Raw genomic sequence first — 19,475 nt, 5'->3', positions numbered from 1 at the left:
CATATAAAAAAAAACTATTCAGTTCAATTCTATCCAGCGCTAAATGTACGATCATGCATGCAAGAATTAGTCAAAACTTGTCGAAGGCACCATTAGATCCCTCGGATAGTACTCTTGGTTTGAGTGATTAATTTGAAACAGAAGTATAAGATTTAGGTGCTGGGATAGCAATTTCCATTATTTTAGGGACTAATTTCAAATACCAGAATTGAAGGGACTACTATTGTAAAAAACCCCAATAGTAGCTCTTTTGCTTATCTAGCCCTCAAATGTGAACCATTTACAAATTTATTCTTCAAATCCCCATTCTTCCTCGTTGAGTTTTTCTAGGCCTCGTTACATTTTAAATCTTGAAATTTTATTCCCTCGATTACACTTTCCCGTCGCCAAATCATCGAACGAACCCTAGCGCTCTTTCAGATCGGATCAAAAAACGCGAAATTTTCGGAAATCGAAGTGCATGGGGGCGTTTGATTACTCGACAGAGAGGAGTATCGAAGGCTTGCATGGAGACTGATTCCTCGACGCAGCATTAAAGGTGCGATCTTTTCCTTTTTCTTGCTTCTATATCTGTTATCGATCTGGAGGAATCGAGTTCGTTTGATTTTGGTTGGGCTGAATTTTGATGAAGGAGATGAGTAAAAGGAGACCGAATTTGATTAGGGTTAGGTTTTTGATTAATTAATTATTAATTAGATGCACTAAAATAACATGAATGAGTGATTAGATTGCTTGCCACTATCAATGTTTGTTGATCTTGTTGTGTCGTATTTTAAGTATTCCGAGCTAAACTAACTGATGCGGGACTCTCTTTATCCGGTTCTTGATTCTTGCATCTCGAGATTGATGATGTCGAATGCTTCTTGTTGTGGAATAACCGGAAGAGGAGTTGAGCTATCCGTGCTTGCCAGCGCGACCTATTTGCTCTGTTTCACCACCAGAACCTTATTTGAGGAGGAGGGACAGCCTTTCTTGCGCCATTGATGGTGCAGGTGTAGGGGGGTTCGGTTGGGATTGGTTGGTTTGTTTTGAAGACTGTAACTTAATAATAATCAACATATGAAGGATAGTTTGGTCACTGCCAAATTATATCTATTAATTTAACAGAAAAGGGAATATACTGGTTATGTTTCCTAACAGCGAAAAATAAGTGCGAGTCTCCAATGAGGTTCCATCAATTTTCTCAGCACAAAAAAAAAGTGGTAGAAAAACTCAGTGTGGACTTGGAAAATAAATTAGAAGATATCTAGATTTTGGGGAAAATTTGCTAATATAATAGATTTAAGGGGTACATTAGCAAAATCCTTCATTTAATGGGTCGAGCCTGAGCAAAGCTCTCAACAAGTTCGACTCGAGTCTTGAGCTTCACAAGACCAGTCATAATGAAAGCAAATCATGGCAAAATGTTTTAAAACTGAGTAGAAAAGGATAAATGTAATAAAAGCTCCTCGACTATTGAGTGTTTTCTATAAAAGCTAGATTAAACAAAATTTGTTGAACTTTCAAAATCATATGAAATCCCTCGAAATATTAGAAATTGTCATTAACAACGTTAACCTGAACGATAAAAGGTATGCACAAAAAAATTGGTGAGAAGTCTAGGAATGAGGTTGAGGAAACGGTTGACGTTGGAGAAGTTGAGAAGTAGGAAAATTAGGCAGAGGAAGCAGACGACTGTGAAGGACTAAAGGGGTTTTGCCAAGGAAGAAAATAGAAAGGGAGGATGAGCGAAAGGGAAGGTGGTAGGAGGATTTGAAGGATCTCGAGGGGATTTGATAGAGAGTAGGTAGGGGACTTGATAGGTAGATTTGAAGTGAATAAGTGGCAGGTAAATAGACATTTTTAGGGAATCTTTTTTGCCAGAGCAAGTTTAGGGAGGTTTTGTGCAAACCCTAAAACGTAGGAGGGTTTCATGCGAACCCTCTAAAGTTTGGGGGGTTTTGTGAAATTTATCCCTAGGGCCAAACTATCCAAATCATGTCATGTTCGAAGTACTTAACAACTTAAACTAATTGTCATTTATTATGCCAGTTACAGTAGTTTACTAAGATTATTTGAGGAGGATTTTGTTTAAGGATAAATTGCATTAATTCCTTCCGTATTTCATAATTACTAATATTTCTCATATAATTTGTTTTTTGCATCACTTTGCACCCTAAAAGTTATTTTGTCAGCAGTTGACCTCCTACAAATAAAAATAATTATATAATTATTTTTTATGACTAAAATGTTCTCGCTAAAATGTTCTCACTTTTGTCAGCAGTTGACAAATATTTTTATGACTAAAATGTTCTCAAGTGAAGCAGTAATAGAACATGAAATGTAACTAAGTAGGTCCTATATAGATAGATAGTCCCTAATGGCATAACATGATAAATTAAAGAATAGAAAGGAGAAGAAGCTCGTGTAATGCAATCATTGATTTATTGTTATCATCCTATGTTTCTAAAGAAACTTTGAACATGTCTGCAAGAAGTGAGTCTAGATCTAGGTACACAAACCTAGGAGTCATCAGCAAGACAACTATGTGAAATGAGGGAGGAATGCAACAACATGAAGATGAAAATTATAGTTGTAATATAGACATATAGGCCATGAAAGTGTTGGCATGAAATGATAATAGAAACATTAGCAACTAACATTTAAACAAATCAAGTATTCTGAGTGCATCATCAAAATGTTTGTATATGTCATCCTATGTTTCTAATCATTATGTAATTTGGAACTGATTGGTGGAGAAGTTTTAGATGTATCTTGTTCATTCTCGAGACAATGACTAGGATTAGGGGTGGAAATGAACTGAATTCAAATGGAATAGCCCCACTATTCGTATTTAATTCATACTTGACGACTTGAATTCTAATTCGAAATGAATAGGAAATTAACATTTAAATCAACTATTTGCTGGTAATGAATGGTGAAACTTAACAAAAAAGAAATTTAAAACTAAAATCACTTTTTCGATGCACTAAGAATGAAATGAGATGAAATGAGAGAAATAGTAGGAAAACAACCTTGACCTTTAGGGATTTTTTCCATCTCCTCGCAGAGACACAGATCATATCTCAAGCCTTCAAAATCAACTTTGATTGTCACCTGAGTTAATTGAGCCTTGTTGGTTAAGAGAGTAGATGAGAGACTGTAGGACGAGTACGAGTAGTTGAGAGAGTAGCGATAAGATGAAGGATGAGAGGAAGGACAAACTTGAGGAAACACGAGGAATTCCGATTGAGCAAATCAATGAATCCAAGGAACTCCGATTGAGCAAACTGACGAATCTAGATGATAGTATTATACTTTTCTTTGCTTTTCTTAGCTAAGTTTGAGAAGCACGAGGAACTCCGATTGAGAAAATAGACGAATTTAGAGGACAATATTATATTTCCCTTTGCTTTTCTTAGCTAAGTTTGAGGAAGCATGAGGAACTCCGATTGAGCAAACCGACAAATCTAGAGGATAGTATTATACTTCTCTTTGCTTTTCTTAGCTAAGTTTGAGGGAACACAAGGAACTCCGATTGAGCAAACCGACGAATCTAGATGACAAAAGCTGTGAGACTAAAGAGAGAGGGTGGGGATGAGAAAGAATGCTTGCACACCATTGACAATAGGTACCCTCACATGTTGTCAACAGGAGCGTAAGGATCTTTATAACACTAAAGAGAAGAGAAAGAAACGAGAGAGAAGATGGAATTTTGGAGAGAGTGGCATTGAAAAAGAAAAAGGGAAGAGAAACTGATGCAGAACGATCGTGAATCATTGGCCTTAGACTATTAGGATTTATTAAGATCTTTTTATTTTGGAAATATTAACATATTTTTAATTGTATGAACTATATAATTATTCTTTATATTAATTTTAAAATATAAGTTTTAATTATTTTATTTTTTTATTAATTTTTAGTTTAATAATATATGTTTGTTAATATAATGTATAATATTTCAGTCAATAATTAAATACAAATTAAATCAAAGTTAGGATACTATTACTGTAAATAGCATATATTAATTAATAAATTTTTACTTAAAGAGGAACAAATTAGATTTAGGTGAATTCTTAACCATTATAGAAGTCATAGTCACTATAAAAAGTCCTAATTATTACAAAAATAATCTAACGGCTAATAAACTGAGTTCTAGGCACCTTGGGCTACGTGTTCTGTCCTCCCACAGTATTCGCCATGTTTTCTCTCCACTGTGCTGTAACTGTCCGTTGTGCATGCCGAGTTTCTAAATCATCGTCTTCATCAGAATCAGCATCAAGCAATGCGACATTACATGGTGCCTTGGTAGGAAGATCAGAACCTTCAAAGTCATTATTTGAGTTTTCTATCTTTAGAAAGTTATGCGAGGGTGCGCCTTGGCGCAGTGGTAAGGTTGTTGTTTTGAGATTTGGAGGTCATGGGTTCAAATCTTGAAAACAGCCTCTTTGCATGCGAGAGTAAGACTACGTACATCAGACCTTTCCTAGAACCCACAATGGTCGGAGCCTCATGCACTAGGCTACCCTTTTTTAACTTTAGAAAGTTATGCTAACCGACATATGCCTAGACTATACTTTTCTGCGTCTCATATGGAAAACGAAAATGTTAGACCCTTAAAAATAGTGAACGTCGACTTGAAAACACCAAATATTCGTTCAATGCAATTTCGGAGCGATGCATGGTAATGGTTTAATAGCTCATGTGAATTGCGTGGTCGCTGACGATTGTTGGTTGGGCCGAACTCCTTAATGTGTTACCTCATATCTCGGTATGGAGCCAAGAATTGTAACCTGTTAGGGTAGCCAAAATCTAACAAATTGAATAATGATTATTATCATCTAGGAGTAGAAGTTTGCATGTACTTCTACTTGTTACATCCTTCAAGCCTCGTGAATCATTGGTGGATCCTTTAAACCTGCTAAGATATAAATAAAATTGAGATCAAATGTGCAGGCTACAAGGACATTTTGAAAACGATAGTCATGCCTATTACGATATGGGGCTTGGTCCTCGCCATAGACCATGCGTGGAATTTAGGTCATCAATTGCACCAATATAGTCTTGTACATTCCATTAAGATTTATGAGAAATGAATTTACAATTTTAGTAATAATGATGTAATGTTAACATAATGTGATGTGATATGAAGCTTCAATACCTTGAAATAACGATGACAATGAGAGTATGATTTGACGTTTTCTGGTGGATCGATAGGAGGGGATGCCATCATATAATGGGCCAATGATACAAGGGCATTGAGTGCCCTATTGAAACACACTGATAGCAAGTCATGATAGATCTAATCTCTCGGTGATAATGCAATATCGTTGAGTTTGAGTAGCATTAAGAAGGAAAATAGCAATCATCTCCTCGACGCTGATACAACGTGTATCTTGCAAATGCTCGTGACCTCGCAATACTATACACATCTTTATGAAGCAATCTGGATACATGCGATATACTCGACGAAAGTCAAGTGGACTGCTTTCCGTCTTGGACTTCAAGTACATCCATAATGCCATGTCTAAGTCAGAAGATCCTTACATTTGACTCCATCTCTGATATATAGTGTGAGATATTCGCAACTAGACCTCCTATTTGTGCAGCCATGCTAATTATAAGAATGAGGAGATAATCAGTATTATCCACGTCAAATACCAAAATAGACACATTTGAAGTATCTTCTATCCTGTTATATACATGAAAACAAAATTTAGTTAATAACGTTACTAAATAAATGCTAGATAAGAGTACGAGAGGAAATAACATACACTTAGTATAAAAAAAGTTTAATTTCTTGAATGATAATCACTCAAGCGCAAGCCAGATACCATCGTGAGCCTAGAAGTTTAATTTCTTATTCTTTAGAATGAGTTAATACTAAAAGCTAACCAAAATAGTATTATTCCACATGCATTCACATACAATATTTTAAAGCATATTTCAACCATTTGAACATGTAAATAATTGCCACCAGCACTTTGAACTTGTTTATTATAGTCAACAACTTATTTCTATTTGAAGTCATTCATATAGCATTCTAGTTAATGGATCTTTGAGATGATAAATAATTCAAAGAACTTGTGAGTTACTGTAACTAGTGTCGTTGTCTTGGACGAGGCATTCCATTTACTTTTGTATAAAAGAAAATTAAGGCCTAGATAAAGTAGATGCAAATTCAACTTTTCAAGAAACTAACATTAATAACAAAACTAAGGCCTCTTAACATATTCTTAATATAGAATTTTAAGTTTCTCTTAAAACCCTCTGACCTAACAAACGTCAATGGGCTACACAATATATCCCTAAAGAAGTTAAGAGATTTTTCACTAATCATGAAAGACATCAAATCAGCTCAACAAGAAATTAACATCAATTCCTCGAAGATCATATCTTATTACTACCATTCAACTAAAACCCACGTTTTAATAAAAAATTGAATGTGAACTCACACCAAAATCAGACATTGAAATCTAAAAGTAACAAAATCAAGTCATAAACATACCTGAAGAGCCCCTAAAGTTCTCCAGCAGACCTTGTCCTTCTTTAGGGTTTGTTCGAGCTTCGACAAAGGCTAGATCCAAGGCACAAAAGGTTGAAGCTGAGAAAGGGATTGAGGATGCTGGAGAGATCTGAGGTGAGAAAGAGAGATGTGGACGATGGAGAAGTTGGGAGCAGAGAGAAAGAGGAGTGCCAACGAGATGAGAAAGAATGAGGATCGCCTTTTGATTTTGTGGGCTAGGGCCAAAATATCCTAGTGTGTTCGACTGTCATGATTGGGGCCAAAACGAGATGGGGGGCAACATTTTTATTATATAGTTGGGATAAATTTTGGGGTGAGGGGATAATAGTCCCAACAATATCCCAAAAAACCAGTAACACAAGTTATTATTCCAACCTATTACCCCTACCAATAACATCAAAAAATGTTATCTCAAAACTTATCCCAATTACCCCCATATTCACCAACCAATAACAACCCACCCCCCATCCCCACAAAAAAAAAACGCACCCTCTTAGAGATTTTATATGATAGAGATTCTAAGATCTATTAGATTATTTTTTATTTTAGTGATATTTGATGTGATTTTTATTTTTTGGTAGGATTTCCTTAAGACATGATGTTAGGATTTTTAGGATCTTAAAGATTGTATTTGATGGAGATTTATTTTAGTTTTTTTAATAGGGTGTGAGATTTGATGTAGGGTTATTATTTGATCATGTTAGTTATATTTTTCTATAAATAATATTGTAATCCTCATTAAAAGGCAGACCATTGTTTAATAAAAGTTGAGTTATGAGAATTATCTCATGAGCATGTGAAGTGTTCTTTGCCACGTGGATTCCCTCTTAGGGTGGGGCCCTGGGATGTGAAGCGTATTTAAATGCACTATATCCATGCTCAAGGGGTTATAAATTATGGGTCCTTTATGCCTCCCACCCATGTGTGACCAGTGTTGATTACCAAATCTTCAGACAAGTTGGACACCTAGCTATGTCTAACCTAAAACTTTGATATTTAGGTTCAAGAAACAAGTGAAACTTTCTGTAGTTGAGATTTGATTGGTGTATAGTATCTTGTTATTTAATTATAAATATGTTATTAACCCCTTTGTAATAGATATTTGTGTTGCCACTATTAATTTTGGTGTACCTACCACTGTCATAAAGTTAGAGAATTTATAAATTGGCTTGTTGTTGATAATTTAATTTTGGAGAACTTGCTTGACGTCACTTTTTATGTATTATATAATAGGAAATGACCAACTTCGCTTTAAAAAATTGTTGAACTTCTGACTCCCCCTAAAGTATCAATTTACCTATTATCCCCTTTTTACTATGTGTATAGGCCCGATGTGGGTCTTTTGTGAGCTTACAGTCAAATATTTAATAGATTGAGGACGTGACAATGTTTTTTGCATTTTGCCTGGGTTTTTATTAGTCCATCTCCTTTCCCTCAGAAACCATTATATTTTTCAACTCCTTTCCCATCAATTTTTCTATTCTGTCATTTTTTCAAATTTAAAGATATTTTTTGAATTATAGAAAATGCAAAAAATGCAAATAAAGTCACTGTCACGTCATCTATCTGTTAAATATTTGACTATAGTCTCACAATATTTGACCATAGGCTCATAAAATGACCACTTTGGAACCATCAATTTAAGGGGCTTAAGAGGTAAATTGATATTTTAGAAAGCAAGTTCGGATTTCAACAATACTTTAAGGGGGTGTTGATCATTTTGATCTACATAATACATGTAGCATGGTTTCTTGATATGCATTCACGTCACTGTTATAAATAGCTGTAAATAGCCCCGCAATAGCGGCGCTAATAGCGTTAGTGGTCCCTTCTCGTTACGCTATCGCCCAATAGCAATGGCATATTACGAAATATGCGTTTTTCGTTCACAAAAACGGCCAATAGTGTGCCATAACGGTAAATAGTAGGCGATTGCATGAGAAATCTGCTTTTTACTGCTATTTAAAAGCGGTAAACCCGACCCTTGACAATTGCATTCCACTATCTCCTGTGATTTTCGACATACTCCCGTCATCTCTCATAGCCTCTGGCACCTACCTCAGTACTTGCTCTCACCTCCTTCACCGTGAGCTCCTCTTAGGACAGTCCTCTTACGGTCTCACTGCTCAGCTCTTCTCGAAGATGATGACTCTTTGACTTTTTCAGTCATCTTCGGTATTACGTGATTGTTACATGTCTATTTTATATTTAGGATCTCTTTAAATCATCAAATATGTATTTTTAGATTTTTTAGATTTTTGTTTAATCTTTCTTTTTTAGTATTTATACACATCTAAATTAGACCGCTATTTAACTTGCGTTTTTATCGCTATTTTACCACAATAGACCCAAATAGCCTTAGCGATGCCTCACCCAGTGTTATCAATGCGTGAGGCACAAATCATCTTTACGCGCATATGCGCAAGGCGCAACGCGATGCGCGCACCCGAGTGATGCGAGGCGCACACTGCCCACATAATTTTTTAAAATATATAATCAAACGCGAAAGAACATGTTTTTAGAATTCACATGAAAAATGTCATGATAAATAATATCTTCCTACAAAATCACAACATAATGCCTTAATTTCTAATGCTAACACCCAACATAGTAGCAAAATTCATAAATTTTCAAATCAAATGTTAAATCAAGACTAATATCCAAGCAAAGGATTAATAATGATCCTCAATTGAAGGCTACTAAAAAAGCCTAATGGATTTAGTTTGCTTTTTGGGATATGCAATATCAAGTATAAGGACTAGATTGAAAATGTTAACAAACAAAACTATATGAGGATATGTACTACATGCACCCTACACAAAGTAAGGATGTATGCGAGGCGCAAAAGGTGCTGCTGCATCAGAAGTGGGGCGCTTCGCCACCGCTCCTCATTGTAAGGTGCATGAGGCGCAGTGAGGTGCGCGCCTTTGAAAACATTGACCTCACCGCTACGCGACGCTATCCGCTATCGATAACCTTGATTCACGCCCTGCTAACTTGTGTTATAGTTGTATATCATACCCTAACTTTTACAAATTTGTACCCTCGACAGAGTAAACATAGTGATGATGTCAACCAGAATTTACTCTCTTCAGTTCGACTTATCATCAATAAGTTAGAATCCTAATTCTTTGTAGTAAGCACAGGAAACCACCTTACCTCAATTTGTGATGCTGAGCTTCTTATGGTGGTCCATTTTTGTAAGATACACCTTATATTTAATTTTGTGATGCATTAGACTTGGAGTTGATTTCTCAGACTTATAGCTGTAGGAGTTTATCATTAATCTGCTTTTCTCCACCTGTCGGTAGACAGTAGTACAACCGCATATCAGTTTGGAAAAGTGTTGTTTCTTGTCCATATCATCTGCTATATATATCCTTGCCAAATTCAACCTGTCAGATTCTTTTCTTGTTTATTAGGGATATTCACTGATCCGATTTTCAAACTGCTGGTTGAATAGGCAACACTTTGATTGTTTGTTGTCAAGGCTCGTTGCATCATTGTCCAGTGTCCAGTAATACGGGCTTTGCTGATTCTTAAATTCATGGCTAAATTATCTAGAATTGACCTCATGACACCGGTTATGAATAACTGGTTTGTGACTTCTTGAGCATTACTTGTAGACATCAATAAATGGATAAAGAGGAATGCAATCCTGTTCATGTATCTTCGACCAAATCCTACGAACACCCATTACTGAAATATAGTATTGTTTACTTACAAAAGTGGTACACTAGCAACAATAAAAAAATTGTGTTATTGAAATTTGCTTTTTGTTTCGAGTTAAAACTTTATGAGAACTCATTTGCATGACCCTACTCTTAAATGACACTTTTCTTCTGTTTTGTAGGGACAACGCCGGCATTCTATTCCATATCAAGTCTGCTCACTCCCCGCAACATTGGTATCTTTGAGCATTAGTTTTCATATTATTTTCACTCCTCCATCCTCTATTTCTGCTTCATCCTCGTATAATGAGCAGAGATTGGTCATACAGTGAAGTTCTGAAGGCCGTCTTCCCTCTCCTAGATGGCCCTGATCTAACCTCATGTATGCTTGTTTGTCATCAATGGAGAGACATTGCTAAAGATGATTACCTTTGGAAATGCATCTGTGCTAAAAAATGGCCTTCTATCTTCAAGAGACCTCCACCTGCTTTAAGCTACCACAAGCTTTTTGTATCTTTCTCAAAACCTCGTCGTACCCAGCCCCTCCTACCTCCCAAGCTATCCTTCAACGACTTGGACTTCTACTTTGATATCTGGTCCGATGACAAATTAATCTTTTCTGAATCAATCTCTGGCACTACACTTCGATTAGGGATCAAGAATCCGCCACCTGGCATTTCTGATGTCCTCAAGTCTCACCTCGATAACCCAGATTACAAGATGATGATGCAGGTGGAACCGAGATTCACGATTCCTCTTGGTCGGTCTGTTTCAGTTTCGGTGCTTGTAACCAGAAAGGATACTGATCAGATTGCTTGCATCCTGAACAAATCCATGTTTGATTATGTCGATGGAACCGCTTTTAGGGCTTTGGCGTATGACTACCTTACCTTTTCTCCTACTCATCCATTTGTATCTGGTATCAGGGCTTGGGTCTCTTTACTGTTCTTAGCAAACAACAGTGACAGTATTATTGATGTGTTTGGTATTGAAATGGATTTTTGTGATGCTGCTAACTCGGAGAATGAGGTTCTGTGGCTGTTGGATATCCTGGATTGGAAATAGAAATGAGTAAAAATAAGAACCCTCTTAACTGTGATGAGGGTGGAGGAGAATGTGGATTTTCTTGTTTTACTTTTAATGTTACGATTATTTTTTGGTGGGGTAGGGTGGGGTGGAACGGGTAATGAGTTGGCCATTTCTTTCTATTTGTTGTCAATTTGTTATTTTCTGTACTTCATCTTGTATGTTCAACTTCAGAGGTTCGATACCGTGGGTGTTCGAGTGGTTTTTTTTTTTCATATTAATTAAGGAGCTGTTTTTTCTATGACCAGAAGGGTCAAGTAATATTTGTCTAGCGCTGTACGAGGGAAGTTGTTGTTTGATGCACGAACGGGTATATACATAGTTCTCGTTGATTGTATGCACTATGGGGTAATAATCATTATGAACCGCCTCGTGGTACAAAAAATTTGCCAAATAATGCTCATGCTAATGAGAATCACATCCTAAATAAACCTATTATCATATATCTATCAAATCGGTAAAACAAGAAAGTTCAATAAAGTAGATTTATTATTTAAAACGAAACGAACTATGCGATCATGAATTCAATATTCAATAATTCGCTAGTCATGTGTCTAAGACTAGATTATTGTGATTTTGCATAGTGTTTACAATTTTATCCATAGAGATAAAAGTTGCTCCTCTTTCTTAAAATAATTAACGACGGAAAAATATATCCATTAATATTATTTCTGTGAGAGAATGTATCAAATAATCTTTAAATGTGTACAAAGAGATGTTAACCATTGTATTATTGAATTTTAATATTTGTGTACGGATCCAATAACTAACACTCGTTTGGTGTAAATTGTCCTCAATGAACACTTTCTCCTTTTGTGATATCATTTATCTTTCTCTGCCAATCTAATACTATTATAAAAGTGGGTTGCCATGTTAAAACATTTCTTCCCAATGTACTCTCCAAAACACATGCATACATAAATAAAACACATGCATACTTATGTACAACACATATATACATGAACATACATGCATACTTAAATAAATAAAAAATAATTTTTAATAACTATCTTATTAATAGTTTTTTAATTAAATACATTTATTCTCTACATTTAATATCTTAAATGACATCCTCCATCAACTCTCTCTACTATTTCACATGACTTTTCAATTCATACTATTACCGTTACTTTTATACATGAAAAGTAAAATGTAATCAACTTAGAACAATGTTCATCATTTTTTATTTCTGTAAGTGGTCCCCATAGCATTATATATATCCTCGCACTCTATGAGATTATCCGGTTATAAATAAGTTCACCCTAGCTATTTGACTTCAGCAAATTTCCTCCGTACTAAGATAAATCAATCATGGGAGTTAGACGCCAGCTTTGAATTCCTTACTAATTACTACCCAACCCAGCTCACAGACACCGGGCTTCTCACCTTGTACTGCTTCTGATGGAGATTCTTCCATATAATCTACCCTTCAGCAAAGGTCACTCCTCTTGCTCTCTTCTTCCTCGACTCGAACCAGACCCTGTAACTCTTCTTCTCGTTCGCTTCTTTGAACGCCAGCAACTTCGACGTAACCTGAACTCTCACTCCTTTCGGCTCGCTCACTTCAACCGCATAACTCAAGTCAGGAGGCCCGACGTTGGTGACGGTTCAGAGCCGTCCTCTGAACCGTCGCCCTCGCTCTCCATTTCTTGAAGGCGATCGAAATGGATGGGTAGTTAAAACATTTCTACCGAAAATGCCCTTTAAAAGATATACATGCATACATAAAATATATGCATCCATACATATGTTAAAACATTTTTACCAAAAATGCCCTTTAAAATATATACATGCATACGTAAATTACATGCATCCATACATAAATCATACCTATACATACATAACCCCCAATTAAATGCATATTCATAACCCCAAATAATAATATTATACCATGACTACGTTGTTTACATTTTAATTTGTAATCTCCCATCAACATATTAATCTCTTTCATTAACCATGTACAAAATCAGCAAATTCGCTACACGTATATTGCACATGTGACTTTTGTCTATTCATTTGTTTCTTATTCTACATGACTAATATCATACTTTTTCATAGAGAAATTCAGGTATCACTGTATTTCAAATTCAAACACATACATAAATACTAGGATATAAAACACATATATGCATAATAAACCATACACCTTCAAATCAAACACATTCATACATATACATACATACATAAACTATACTCTTTCAAATTCTTCTCATAACCTCCAAGACTCAAATCTTATTAAATCACATTAATTAAAGGTTTTATATTATGATATTACTATTCTTTATTATAGTTATATTTTATAAACTGTAGTATAACTATTATATATTATAGTTAGATATATCTATTTTGTATTACACTTTAGATATTAATGAACTTTATAATCATATTTTGTAATATGATGTTTGGGTATACATTGATTGTCACATAATGATAATTACAGCGAACCAAATAGCGGTAAATAATAAGTCATGATAGACTTAATTATTCATGTTACGTATGATCACACAACATGAATAGTTGCACATTCTTATTAATAGTCTTATAGATATTATTTACTATGTTTCTTGTAATTAAATTCATTATAACCCCACTAACCCACACTCAATAATAATACCTATCAATCTATTTGATTCCTATAATAACCTCCCAGCCCTCAATTAAATCAATTAATTATGTTGTTATAACCCCCATTATAATTAACAATAAAATAAGTAATATCATAATATTTGGTTCACTGTAAGTATAAAATAAGTGCATACATAAAATAAGTGCATACACGTGCAAAGCACGTACAATATACTAGTATCAATAAAAGCACTTATAGCTTCAAGTTTCAAGATAAACCCTGTCTGATGCATTTGTGCTTGCATACACAAAAAGAAGTTATATACTTAAGAAAAAAATAGAAGCCTTTTTAAATAAATTCATTTAAGAAGATCTGTATGGTTTCAGTTCAACTATGATGATCAATTGGGTTGACTTTTTTGTTACACCTAAAGTTATCTAATTCCGGAAAAGATGTTATCTTTTTGTTTCTGGACTCACTCTGTTATTTCCGATTGCATAGGCAATTGATGGAAATTTATTTATAGAACTGCTTCCCACAAATAGTTTTCTTCTTTTCTTTTGGTAGCATAGTAAACCCTCTTCCTAGGGTTTCGACAATTTTCTCGGAAAATATTTTCTGTAGTTTGGTTGGAGAGGGAAATATATTTAGGAAAATACCTTTAATGAATTTTCATGTTCGAGAAGCAAGTTCGCAAAAAAGCAACTTTGAATTGAGCAACTATTAATAGGCAACAAGAAGAAACATGACCCACGTGAAAGGATTATCTATACTATATATAAAAGAGGATTGCATTGTAAAAACATTTAATTTCTATTTTTACCAACTACAAAAAACATGACCCACGTGAAAGGATTATCTATACTATATATAAAAGAGGATTGCATTGTAAAAACATTTAATTTCTATTTTTACCAACTACAAAAAACATGACCCACGTGAAAGGATTATCTATATTACATATAAAAGAGGATTGCATTGTCAAAACATTTAATTTCCATTTTTACCCTTTAAAGTTTTGCATTGTCAAAATATTTAATTTCCATTTTTACCCTTTAAAGTTTGATAATTCTCAAATGTATTATTACTTATAATTAATCATTCAATAATTATATTTAACCTCTTACTAATTATGCATTTCCTCACTTTTTGAAAACCTTTGGTCACACTATTATTTTATTATTTAATTATGTTATTGATCTATATCTATCTATATTTCTATCTATACTACATATAAAAGAGGATTGCATTATCAAAACTTTTGATTTTCATTTTTACCCTTTTAAGTTTGATAATTCCCAAATGTGTTATTAGTTATAATTAATCGTTCAATAATTATATTTAACCTCTTATTAATTACAATTTAGAAATTATTTACTAATAGTATAATAAACTAATTATTAAATTAAAATATAGTTACTAATAGTATTGTAATTATGGAGTAAAGCTCCCATAAACTTAAGTAAATGAAAGCTCTTTGTCAACCAACTTTTTTGTCCTTTAATTTTATATTGAGATTTATGCTAGCATGTAATACAAATGAAGGCACAAATCTCAAAGATATCATTGATGTGTAGCACAAAGCTCAAAGCATAATGAATGAATAAAAAGTTTGATGGACAAGTGCTCCTATCCCCTTAAGCTTATAGGAGCTTTACTCTATATTTATGCATGTATAGTATTATTATATTTAAAAGAGAAACTTTTTAATATATTATAATTATTTTAATAAATTATAAATAAATTATAATAATTATCCAAACTATAATAATTAATCATACAATTCTTTATACACTGTTTTATCGTACAATTTATTTATTTAAACAAATTTATATTGCTATGAAAGTTATTTCATTATTTTGCATCTAAAAAAATGAAAAACATAAAATAAAATAGATATGCTTTCGTGCAAAGCACGTGCACTATACTAATATTATATTAAAAAGAAATTACTTAGATCTTAATCTGCTGAAATCAATTTCTCACATTTATGTGAGCTTTAAAGAAACTTTAAGAAGTCTATTTCTTAGTTTAATGTCCCACGTAAATATAGATATTTGAAAACCTCTTTGAGAATGCGTTTCCATAATAGGGGCGGAAATGGACGATTTTAGAGATTTCCACCCCACCCAATAAGAAAGTGAATGAATTTATCCAATCTTAAGGTAAATTATTACCTTTTTAAATTGTAGGAAATTGATTTAAAATCCACTTTTTGTTTTATTTTAGATTTGATTTTTCAGTTGGTCTTTTAGGCAATATACCAGATAGCCGTAAGGATTAAATTAGGGGCAGAAATGAACCAAATAATTAATTATTAGGTTATAGTTCATCCAGATATTTGATTATATTTGATTTGGTAATTTATTAATAGTATATGAATATCTTTTAGTATTCGATTCATAAACGAATAGAATTTAACCATATGTATATTTGATTATTAAATATTTGTTTATGTTTTACATTTCATTCCTCTAAGATTAATTTATTATAAACTATTTATTCTATAAGATTCACTTGAGACATTTATTATGCCAACATATATCATAACAACTATCTACTAGAAATAAATTTTCTACTACATATTTATTAGAAATAAATATATTTTATTCCTCTAAAGTTAATGTATATAAACTATTTATTTAGTATCGTTTCACTTGTGATATTTATTATGACAACATTTATCATAACAAGATATCTATAGTAATAAATTCTTATTATAATTTTAATTAAGATTGTATTCTTAAGTTTATGTAAATGTACCTTAGTATTTATTTGAATTAAAAAATATCAATATTGATGCAAAGTAATGGAGAAGATTTAAATACTAAACATATTTGATAGAAAATAAATTCGTACAGATGAGAAATCTATAATTCATCGGTATTGATTCACTATTTTCTACTAGTGTCTACTTCTGCATTGTTACATTTTACTATTTTTTTATGTTTTATACTTTATAAACATTGCTATTTATAAGTATATAAATTAATAATTTAAAAATGGAGAAAATGACCATTTCTACCTTAAAATATTGGTAAACTCTGAAGTTGACCTCTAAATTATTAATTTGCTTATTTTCTCTCATGAACTGTGTGCATGTGTCGAATGTGGTCATCTTGTGATCCTGCAATCAAATATTCGATAAGTTAATGGCATGGGCATATTTATTTTTTTGCATTTTTGTATATTTTTCAATTAAAAAATATTATTAACATATAAAAAGGGTTAAATAGTAAAAAAGTTTTGGGAGAATAGGTAAAATATGTTTTTAGTTTGGAGAAAAAAGAGATAAATTGATAAAACACATGAAAAAATATAAACAATAATGTTACATTATTGATATTTTAAATATTTAACTGTAGACTCATAAAATGACCCTATTGAAATCATAAACATAGTTTGAGGGGGCAAAATAGATTAAAAAGCAACTTAAAAGTTCATGTCATGCCCTGCTCATAGGTAATAACTTGGTAAGTAGAATATTTATAAAACCAAAAATATAGAGTGTTCTATAAATACTTGTAACCTATTTTGTTATATACATTCATTATTACTGATAATATATAAATATACTTAAAATTACAGGTCTCATCACGACAATATCAACATCACAACAAAATCAAAGCGGAGAAGATATATCAATTGTTCAACGTATCAAGTCCACTAGATAGACAACTTCAATATTCAAAGATCAATACAAGCCTCAGCTCAAATGCATCCATGAAAACTGATAATATACTTAGAAAAATATCAAGAAGTATCTACTAAAGAATAAACAATTAAACTTATTATCATTTATGTTTGCCACTACATGGCTCTAGCTACTTCCTCACTTTTTGCTTGTTCAAGTAAGATTTATCCGTTACAGTCAGACTCACTTTGCTACCAAAAGAAGAGAGGTTCACAAAAGGGTTAGACGTAAGGTCTAAGCAAGGAAAATCTGGGGAACTATAAGAACCAATAGTTAGCTGCACAATAATACTCAAAATCCTTATCAGCTAGAGAAAAACAAATATATGAATCAATGATGTTCATGTCAGTTATCAAACAAGAGATTATTTGAGAGTTCATGGAGTGATTAGGGTTATCTATTCCCTTCTGATGAGTGGTTTTGGGGTTCGCTGTTCTTCCTTGCACATGAATGAACTCGTAAGAGAGCGAAGTTGGGTTCTCTAATTGTTCATTCGACGATCAAGTTAGTAATTGATCTTGAGTGGAAGAGTATAAAATTAGTTCTTAATTACGTAAAAAAGGCTAGAGAGCATTACTTCATGTTGTGCATCTCCTTTTATAGTGGGTTTGAGGGGACAAGAAGGTAACTTGGGCCTAGTCTAACTTGGCAGCTGAGGCGGCAGACATGTGCCACGTGTTGGTTGCTGAAAGAGGTGAGTCACATGGTTATTTATTGTGGGAATGACAGCAGATGCTTGGTACTGGTTGGGTCCGATAAGTCATAAAGACTATAGGAGCTAGATTAATAATGATGTTGTCAGGGTAGTTTATGCGAGATTAGTCGGCTGACAAAGGTTTCAAGGTAACTGTAGTCCTTCGACCCGTCAGGTCTAAGACCGAGAAGTACCACCTTTTGACTCGATTATGTGAGATGTCTTCTAAATAGTGGGCTGAGTTGGATCGGTTGTGGAGTTAATTGAGGGGTTGGTCGAGTAGTACCTCCTTTTGACTCGGTTACGGTAAATATTGTAAAACCCTAAAAATTTGAATATTATGTGAAACATAATAATAAATATGTTATATGGTAAAAATATAATATATTTTGATATTTGAGTATGATAGAAATTGATTTGAGATCAATTCAATGTATATTTGTGAATATATGAGTGCAAATGCACAAAACATGCATGAAGAGAAATCTGGAAAAATGACCAGTTAAGAGTTTATATATTTTACACATCGATGAAGTTTGAATCTGGAAAACCTCAAAAGACCACATTTGTAGGTCTCTTTAAAAACTTTCCAACAAATCTTAAATCACCTTATTCCGAGGTCGGATGAGAAAGTTACAGCAAAAATATCGAAGGTTATTTTCCTAGTCAGACTAGGTTTCCTAGTTCGGGTCAAACGGGTTTATTTCAGGTTTATATATATATATATATAGTATATATATACATGTGTTTTCACAAAAATTATCATATTTTTATCAGATTTTCAAACCCTAGCAGCCCCTCTTCCTCTCTCTCAAATCCTAGCCTTAAAGTTGAGATTTTGGGAGCGTCTTGTGAGGCGAGAAGCTAGGAAAAGGTGAGATATAGGATGTTTGACGGCGAGGAGTAGTTTCACATCAGTTTTAGAGGTTTGCACATGTGATAAGGCAATATCATCTGCATCCAAACTCATCCCCATAGTATTTAATGATTATAAAAGTGTTTAATCAATGTTTTCATGCTTGAGGCTTAACCTAATATGAAAAATATGAGATTTTTGATGATAAATCTTAACCCAATGCTAGATCATTAGCTTTTCCTAATTGTTTATGATAGTAACGTGATCATGATCATTAGGGGTGATTAAATTTTCATTTTTTAAATTTGATAATTTTATTTAACTCGTGTGTTAACCTTAATTTGTTGTCTAATTGAATTATAAAGAAGTTTAGTTTTTGTTTTCATCATAGATTGCAGAAAAC

At 33.3% G+C, this 19,475-nt stretch overlaps 1 protein-coding gene across 2 annotated transcripts; it reads left to right on the top strand.

The window, feature by feature from the left end:
* Positions 287-11,503, top strand: LOC109834471 (F-box protein At5g39250). 2 transcript variants are annotated; one of them, XM_020402494.1, is made up of 3 exons: positions 287-538; positions 10,359-10,412; positions 10,506-11,503. In XM_020402494.1, exon 3 carries the CDS (start codon positions 10,561-10,563, stop codon positions 11,239-11,241), a length of 681 nt encoding a protein of 226 aa, XP_020258083.1. In that variant the 5' UTR covers positions 287-538; positions 10,359-10,412; positions 10,506-10,560; the 3' UTR covers positions 11,242-11,503. The 2 variants fall into 2 exon arrangements, with proteins under 2 accessions (XP_020258083.1, XP_020258082.1); XM_020402493.1 differs by having other exon boundaries at positions 10,359-11,503.

This window comes from Asparagus officinalis, chromosome 3, assembly GCF_001876935.1.
Source record: "Asparagus officinalis chromosome 3, Aspof.V1, whole genome shotgun sequence".
Taxonomy (NCBI): Eukaryota; Viridiplantae; Streptophyta; class Magnoliopsida; order Asparagales; family Asparagaceae; genus Asparagus; species Asparagus officinalis.
This window is presented reverse-complemented; position numbering and strand designations above follow the sequence as displayed.